The sequence below is a fragment of the Coffea eugenioides genome, chromosome 5 (genome assembly GCF_003713205.1).
Source record: "Coffea eugenioides isolate CCC68of chromosome 5, Ceug_1.0, whole genome shotgun sequence".
In the NCBI taxonomy this organism is placed as follows: domain Eukaryota; kingdom Viridiplantae; phylum Streptophyta; class Magnoliopsida; order Gentianales; family Rubiaceae; genus Coffea; species Coffea eugenioides.
This window is the reverse complement of record NC_040039.1, coordinates 36,685,791-36,694,932: the sequence shown is the minus strand read 5'-3', so window position 1 is coordinate 36,694,932 and position 9,142 is coordinate 36,685,791. Positions and strand designations below refer to the sequence as shown.

At 37.3% G+C, this 9,142-nt stretch overlaps 1 protein-coding gene and 1 pseudogene across 1 annotated transcript; one reads left to right on the top strand and one right to left on the bottom strand.

The window, feature by feature from the left end:
* The first annotated feature begins 747 nt into the window (after nt 1–747).
* Nucleotides 748–1,711, top strand: LOC113771510 (annotated as a pseudogene).
* Nucleotides 1,712–3,404: 1,693 nt separating this feature from the next.
* On the bottom strand, nt 3,405–8,347 carry LOC113771508 (60S ribosomal protein L23a-like). Its single transcript, XM_027316086.1, has 2 exons — nt 8,194–8,347; nt 3,405–3,814 (listed from the first exon to the last, which is right to left on the bottom strand). The coding sequence occupies exons 1-2, from the start codon at nt 8,345–8,347 to the stop codon at nt 3,405–3,407; spliced, it is 564 nt and encodes a 187-aa protein (XP_027171887.1).
* Between the last annotated feature and the right edge of the window lie 795 nt (nt 8,348–9,142).

Below are 9,142 nucleotides of genomic sequence, written 5' to 3'. Positions count from 1 at the left end.
TATTCGGATATTCTCATATGCACCTATGCAAATCGAACCAACCGGATATCTTATCCGTATCCCATTTTTTTAAATAAAAATCTTATAAATTTGAAAAATAAAATCAAATTTAGATGTATTAGGGTTTTAAAAATATTATATAAGTGATAAAAATTTTATAAATTGTAAAAATAAAATCAAATTTAAATAATTAAATGTTATATTTGCATAAGAAATAATACAATAATCATAATAATGATAATACAATAATATTGATGTAATAAAACTGCCATTAATTTAAATATTTACTTATAATGCCCAAAGAGCCTAATTACCAATTTTTTCTTCTCGCGCTCAAATATAACATTAACCCGCATGCGAGCTAACCTTGAAATAGAAAAAACACAGAATCCCGCTTGCTGCAATAATGTTCTTTAGTGCTGCAATTATAAGAAATTAGTATAAAATATTAGTAAATTATAAAAGTACATTTTCAATTATATGAAATTAACAAATTTTGCCACCTATGTTGATGAAAATTTTTATTTTTTGCTAAAAAATAAAGAATAATACTATAGCATTAAAAGGCAATTCGTCAGGCAAATATCCTTCAAAAGGCAATGCTACTTTAAACATATTTTTCTACTTTTGCCCACGTCAATTCATCAGGAAAAGTTTTCGTTTTCCCACCATTTTTTTACCACCAATTTTTTTCCTTTTCGCCCAAAAAAGAATTTAGACGGACATTAACTTATAGTAGGTTGCAAAATGGCCTTCACAAAAGCCCCAATCTTCATCATCCTCTTCCTCATCACCCTCCTCCCGATCTCCACCAATTCTCAAGACCCCAGTTCGGATTTGCTCTTGCAGCTCGAATCCCTCCAATCCCAGTCCCCCAAAGGCGGCGTTATCCATCTCACTGATTCCCTCAAACGGATTCTATCCATTCCAACTCATCGTCCCTGTGCTTTCCTCGTCTTCTTCGACGCCCAACAACTCCACTCCAAACCCGAACTCTCCCTCCCTTCTCTCAAATCCGAGTTCTCCCTCGTCTCTAAATCCTTTTTAGCCAACAACCCTCCAACTTCTCACTCAAAACTCTTCTTCTTCGACATCGAATTTCAAGAATTCCAGTCCTTTTTCGCCCTTTTCGGAGTAAATTCTCTGCCCCACACCGATGTCAAGAAAGACTCCGTCCAGATAAATGCATCAGATTTCTCGAGGCTCGCCGAATCCATGGCTGAATTTGTCAAGGCCAAAACGAAGCTGAGCATTGGGCCAATTGATCGCCCCTCTTTGATTTCTAAGAAGCAATTGATGTTTCTCATTGCTGTTATTCTGATTTCGGCTCCATTCTTGGTGAAAAAAGTGATTTATGGGAACACCCTTTTGCACAATAAGAGTATTTGGATGACCGGAGAGATTTTTGTCTACTTTTTCAGTGTCTCCGGTTCAATGCATAACATAATTAGGAAAATACCCATGTTTTTGGTTGATAGGAATGACCCTGGGAAGTTGGTTTTCTTTTATCAGGGGGTCCGGGATGCAATTGGGAGCTAAAGGGTTCGCGGTTGGGTTCTTGTACACTGTGGTGGGATTGTTGCTGGCTTTTGTTACTCATGTTATTGTCTATGTGAGGAATAGGAATGCTCAGAGGTTGGTGATGTTTATTTCCTCCTGGGCTGTTCAGATGATTTTTGTTGGCATTCTTGTCGCATTTCTGGTTTCTTGATTTTAGTTTGTTCTACCGTGTTAGTTTTTGTTAGTGTTTCAGATAAGGAAAATTGACGTTTTATTTTTGGTGTAAATTAACAATGTACCTTTCATTTTGCTTTTGTGCTCATATTCTGTATTTGCAACTGTTGCTAAAAAAATTGAATCATGTAATTGGCAGTGATTTATGTATCTTTTTGGTGTTGTCTTGGTGAAATGCTTGTAATAAGCATAGCAATCACTTGTTTTCTCGTTTTCTATGGTATCTGTTCTAGATCTTCTTTCACATGTAGATATGGCGTTGAGATAAGTTTCTGACTAAATGAGGAAAGGTGCAATTTTGAATGGTAAACCTGCGGCCAAATTGCAAATCACATGCCAAATTATGAACTAGAGCTATAAGTTGGCATTTGCAGTTGGTAGTGGGTGTTTCTTCAGGAGTTGGAAGAATTTGATTCACAATTCCATAACATTTTAAAAGGCTATACTACGTACTCAGTAATTAGACTAGAGAGGATGATGCTTGAGTGCTAGAGCTTAGTGCAAGAGGATACTGCTATATTATTTGTGATATAAGTAATTCTCAATCAACTTGCACAACGGTGATCTTTATGGTAGTTTTCTAGTTCGAGTAAGAATAAGTACTTTGTAAAATCTGTTTTGCTTGCTTTCCTGGAATTTAAGTTTCATGTCTTACATGGTAGTTTCATGTCTTACATGGTAGTTTGTTCTCCATATAGCATTATTTTATACTATATAATCACAAACTTTTTGCTGGATGTAGGTTGGATTTTCTGTTAACGGAGTAATAATACTAACTTTTATGTGGCTTTTGAAGGCATTCCTTGAGGTAATACCTTTTCTTTTCACATGAATGGTTCCCATTTTTGGTGCCATTCTTGAAGTAAATTTCATTGTGAATGTTTTGCAATGTCCCGCCACTTGCCTAACTTACTAGTTTGATTGGAATACAATATTAAGGGGTGCTGGTTTTCTATGGAATTAATACACCATGACAAACAGCAAAAGTAATTTCAGAGATCTAGAACAAGAAAGTTGTTTTTTGCTTTTAAATGGCAAAGAAACATTCTAGTTATGTTGGTACACATTGCTCCTACTTGACACCTTATATCATGATCAACGTTACTTTGGTTATGATACTTGACACCTTGTATCCTCTGTGGTGCATTAGTTTGGATTGTTTTGGTTTAGTTTAGTTTAGTTTATTTGAATGTTTTAGCTAAGCAAGTGAACTGAAGTTGCTTTTCCTTTAGTGTTGTGCTTATTGTCTTATCAACTGGTTATATTGTTCATAGCAGTACTTATATCAGTACTTGTTATAGTAGTGCTTGTTGCCTTATCAACTTGTTATATTATTCCTTTGAGGCTGAAGTTTAATAGTAGTACTTATTTCTTGAGCTAATTTGGTGCATTAGTTTGGGCCTGATTTTGATTTTCCTTGGGGCTGATTTTGAATGTCCAGCTTTAATTATTGAGGTTCTTATTGGATTGCAAATTTTAGCTAAGCAACCGAACTACAAGAGATATAGTGAAATTGGGAAATGGCAAGGTTTAGTGAAATTTTGTCTGATGTTAAAAATTCCCCCTTGTGTTGAAATTTGGTATTTTTTTTTCACGACAAAACAGCCTAGCAAATTGTCACACTTAAAAGACAGTATCTTTTATCGGAACAAAACAATGACTAAATTCGTTTATATTATTCCAATCTTGTTTGCCACATCCAAAGCATCGTAGTCTGGAGTCAACCGAACATATGCTTTCTTTGTTCCATCAGACCTGATCATAGTGTTCACTTTCTTGATCTGTATGTCGTACATCTTCTTCACTGCATCTTTGATTTTCTTCTTATCAGCACGGATGTCAACTATGAATACCATGGTATTGTTATCTTCAATCTTTTTCATGGCAGATTCAGTAGTCAAAGGATATTTGAGAATCTGATAATGGTCCAACTTATTCCTAGGAGGAGCACTGATGCGTGGGTACTTCGGGTTCCCGTCCTTTTTCAATGTCTTAGGACGATGGAAGGTAACTTTGGTCCGGATCTTCTTGGCTTTCTTCTTAAAAGTTGTCCCAGATTTGACAAATTTGGCAACCTTGGCTATAGGGTGTTGTTGAACTTCATTATGATATTTGAATGCTTATATGATATTTTGACATTTCGTAATGCAATGGATGCATTCATTTGCTAATTATAAATCATTGTCATTTTTTTCCATTTATAGATATAATTGTTGTAGGAAAATTTTCAATTTTCATGGTGATAAAGAGTTATCATTGAATCAGAATTTTTCATTAATAACAATATATAGTTGCACTTAAATGTTCGCTTTTGTTTATATGCTGATTTTAAGTTTAAGGATGGAGTGTAATTACTTGTAAGATTTTTTTTGTTTATTGTACCAGTTGTCATTAGATTTGGTTCAAGAATGGCTAGCAGAGAATGCCAAGGAATCAATATTGGGACAGGACATGAGTATTAGTGGAATAGCAACTTATCAGCCATTTGATGGATTGATGGAGTTGAAAGTGGTAAGTACTTTGACATTACGTCTCATTTCTATCTGTTGTGCAGTTAATACTTGTTGAGTTGCGTAAAAACCTCTGAAGTTTATTGCATTTCCTGCTTCTACTGTGCAAATTTTTCTGAAGCAATTTCTGTTCTGAAGTGCTATTGACTCTATTAAAATTGAAGGAGAAACTTCCCATGCAGCAAGTAATTTGAATGAATGCCTTCTATCTGTTTTATGGTTAATACTTGCTGGGTTGCATAAGAATCTCTAAAGTTTATTGCATTTTCTGCTTCTACTGTGTTAATTTTTCTGAAGCAATATCCATTCTGAAGTGCTATTGACTCTGCTAAAATTGAAGTAGAAACTTCCCATGCGGCAAGTAATTCGATTGAATGGCTGCTTTGATGATGTATATTTAATTCATATGAAGTATCTTTTGGTAAGTGCTTTAGAATGAGTAGAATCTTGGTGAAGAATCTCCACTTGCGATACAAAATTGAGTGTGAAGCTAGTTGATATCCTGATTCTATCTAAACTAAAGACAGAAAAACAAGGGAAAGACATTCGAAATGAAGCAAATATGTCCTGCATGAGTCTAAATCATTCTGTCAATGCACAAAATCGTGTCATGAAGACAATCTTTGGCAGATGTCACAGCACAAATTAGTCATGTATGTTGTACTACTTCTTTGAACTACTGGAATTTGCAATGCGTTCCATTGGTAGCAGAGTACAGGCAAGAAAATGAAAAACTAGATTAAAAAAATTCCAAACGTATTTAAGACTCAGGCTTGCTTTTGCCTGCCTAAAGTCTCAAAAATCTTGAAAATGATTACTGTTTCATGTTTTTTGGTAATCAATTTGTGGTTTTCAAACAATGAATTACAAGTTTGGTCACTACAATTTGTTGTATGTGATTTGTCACTTGTAAATAATGGCTTTGACATTCCTGTGTATCCTAACCAAAGTATTGTGTCTGCATAATTATGATATTGACAAATGTGCTTAATGAACACTAGTTGCTAACTCACTTTAGTTAAAAGATGATAGTTTTGAATATGTTTCTGCTTCTTGTAGTAGCACTTTCTCTCCCCCTGCCACTGTTGGAGTCTTAAAAGTAATTATTCTGGCAATAAGTCCACAGGTTACTATTAACATGGACTCGGATAAAGTTTGACTTTTTGGCTCTAGGTGTAGCTCTTATAGCTTCCAGCTATTAGGATATCCAATTTGTCTCTTCAATTAGCCAACTTGCAATCATGTGTACGGTGCTTGGACTTGCTTTTTATCTTGTTGCTGTATATGCTGATTCACTATTCTTGTAGGCAGTAGTTGGATTCATGTCTCAAGTAATGGACAAATTAGTATCCTTCAAAAGTGCTTGGTAGGTGACAATATTAACTTGTAGTATCAAGCCTCAAAAGTGCTTGGTAGGTGATAAGGCTGCTTTTTCTTGTTTATTAGACCTTATGTATAGTTACATATTTTTAGATATATGAAATCCTATGACATTCAAAGCTTCAAAGACTACTTTTGGTCTAAAACACAGTGAAGTTTGCAAAGTTGTTTCTCATAAATGTGGAATCGTTTGTTGCTGTCCTTTGACATCTTAATATTAAAATAAAGAAGTGGAACAATTCTGCCCATATAATCCTTGGCTCTTAATGAATGTTATTAAACTTCCATCCTCTAGTAGACTCTGTTTCCGAACTACCCATATAATGTCTCTTTTTCTACTCTTTGTATAGCCACTATCTAGATGAGACTTAAAACAAATGATTCACTTTATTTTTTGGTGACTCCTTAACTAATTTTCCTTGTTTTAATTTTTCTATCATCTACTAATAACTTTACTATTTTATTGCAGATATATTGCTCATTTTAGAGGTTTGGAAGATTAGCAGTACGGCTTACGTGTCGACTCAAAAACTATGGTTATAGTGCTATCTTAAGTTTAGAAAATGTTTCGGTAGCACGGAAAATGTTTTGGGACTTGGAATTGTTTTTTAGTGTAGCCTTGACTTATATGGCAAAATTTGCTCTATTGAAACTTATCAAACTATTTGTAGTGTGATGTTGCACTTATTTATGACATTTGAATATTTAATATGTTATTATGGCATTTCCTATTGTAACGGGTGTCTACGTTTGTTATTTATTAAACATTGCTGATGTTTTCATTTTTTAGATATTATTGTAGTAGGAAAATCATCAAACTACACATTGCAAGGTGTTGTAAATGAGTAGCATTTCTCAAGCAGGCTGTCTTTATTGACAATTGTTGTTGTCACTGAATCAAAACTATTCATTGATAAGAAGTTGTTGTCACAGTTGATAAGGGGTTTATTGACAACAAAATTGTCACTAATTAATATATACACTGACTATGTTGCTTCATGCATCATTGACAAGAAAGCATGTCGTCACTAAATTTGTAGCTTTTATTGACAACATATCTTGTCATAAAAAAGTTTTTATTCACTGACGACTTTAAAGTCGTCACTGTATACTTTTACCGACGGAGATTCAGTGACGACTCTGTGACAACCGAAATGTTGTCAATAAAAGTCATCAGTGACGACTTTTTGCTTTTTTGTGACGAAAAGTAGTTGTCATTGAAGACCAAAATTCTTGTAGTGCCCCCACCATGCACGGGTGGTTTTGACGGCAGTACTTGGCACGCATAAACATGGCCCACAAGCAATCACTTGTACGGAACCTCCACCATAATTTGAAGGAGAACGCAGTGTACACCTCCAATAATGAATGAACTCCTAATCCCCCATGTGACGTGTGTGAGCATAAATCTTGCCACTTGATCCAATGGTAACGGAAACCATTTTCCCCCTCCTCCCATAGGAAATTTGCCATGGCTCGTTCATCCAGAGCCAGGACACTTTTCGAGGGGCACGCGGCTGTCAGCAACTGGATCGGGATCGCTGATAGGACATGTTTAATGAGGATAACGCAGCCTTCAAAAGAAAGACATCTAGCCCTCTATGCTGACACCTTATTAATGATTAATTGCACCAACTCCATAAAATATCCACTCTTCCGCCTCCCAGGAAATAGCGGAAAACCCAAATATCGTATTGGGAATGCCTTAGCTACAAACCCTATAGCTCGCCGCACCCTAGCCACACACTGAGCAGGTAGTTTATCATGCACCAAGAAACCACTCTTTTGAACATTAATCTGCTGGCCCGACACTTCCTCATACCACCCAATCGTCTGCATGACACACTGTTACGTCGAAGGACAAGCACTTAAAAAGATAATGACATCATCGGCATAACTGAGATGAGTAATTTTAGGACAACCTCTCGGTACCGAGAAACACTTGAAGTCCCGATTTTCAAACAATTTGTTCAAAGACCGAGACAACACTTCCGCACCCAAAATGAATAAACCTGGGGACAACGGATCCCTTTGTCGAACTCCCCGTGAAAACTTAAAGAAGCCCACACCAGCCCCATTCACTAAGACAGAAAACCAGACATTTGAGACCAACCTCCAAACCATATCGATCCATCGTTCACCAAATCCAAAACTTCGCATCACTTGAGTCAGAAACACCCAAGAGACCCGGTCGTACGCCTTTGACATATCAAGTTTGAGAGCCACATTAGTCCTCCCGGACGGCTTGCCCATACTAGACATAAGCTCTTACGCAAGCAAGAAATTATCCGCTATAAGACGCCCCCGCACAAACCCACTCTGCTGTGGGGAAATGAGTCTCGGCAGAGCAGTAGCCAATCGGTCGGCCAAAATTCTCGAAAGAACTTTATTCACGAAGTTGCACAGACTGATTGGTCTGAATTGTGAAAAATCCTGGGGATGAGTTATTTTTTGGATGAGGACAATGATAGTTGCCGTGATTGCCCTTGGCAAATCCGCGCCACAGAAGAAGCTGCATAGAGCCCTACTCACATCATCACCTACAATCGGCCAAGCCCTCGAAAAGAACCTCCCCGTGTAGCCATCTGGACCACCACGCTATCCCCATCCATCTTAAACACAACCCGACGAATCTCCTCAGAAGACGGGACTTGTTCTAACGCCTCATTATCCCCATTTGTCAAGAGCCTTGAGAGATACTGAAACAAGTCTGATGCCGGCATCGACTGTGAAGCCCTAAACAATTGCTCGAAAAAACGTACCGCCCCTGATTCTATTGCCTCCTCCGACTCAACCTATTCCCCACGTTGATTCTTAATCCTATGAATAATTGACTGCACCCTCTGTTGTTTTACCGCTGTGTGGAAAAACTTAGTGTTCCGGTCACCCTCTTGTAGCCACCTAACATGAGCCTTCTGTTTCCAAAAAAGCCCCTCCACCCGCAAGGTAGCACATAACTGGGCTTGGGCGTGATATAGATTCGCCCGAGCTTCCTCTGAATCAACCTCCTCCATATGAACCTCAGCAAGCCGTACCTCCTCTTCCTTCTGCTTGACAGCTTGAAAAATGTCCCCAAATACCTCCTTGTTCCAACCCTGAATAGCCCCCCTAAGTCGCTTCAACTTTTGACAAAGGATATGCATGGGGGACCCAAAACAAGGTTGCCCCCAAGACTCGCGGACAACAGCCAGGAAATCATCACACTCCGCCCAAACGTTAAGAAATCTAAACGGCTGCGGCTTATTGTCCAACCTCGTCGAGACAGAAATAAGAAGGGGAGCATGGTTACTAGCTAATAGTTATTACCATTTTACTTTTTTTATTGACCTTTGATTTCCTCATTAACAATCATAATGCAAGAATAAGTAGGATTAAGGACAAAATAACTTACCACTCATCTTTCTCACCAGTGATTTCCTACAAAGATGTTCCTCGTACCAGTTTCACAACTAGCCAACTTTCAAACATCAAAATTTTATCTTATCTTTCTCTATGAAAGTTTCTTGGAAAAAGTCCAT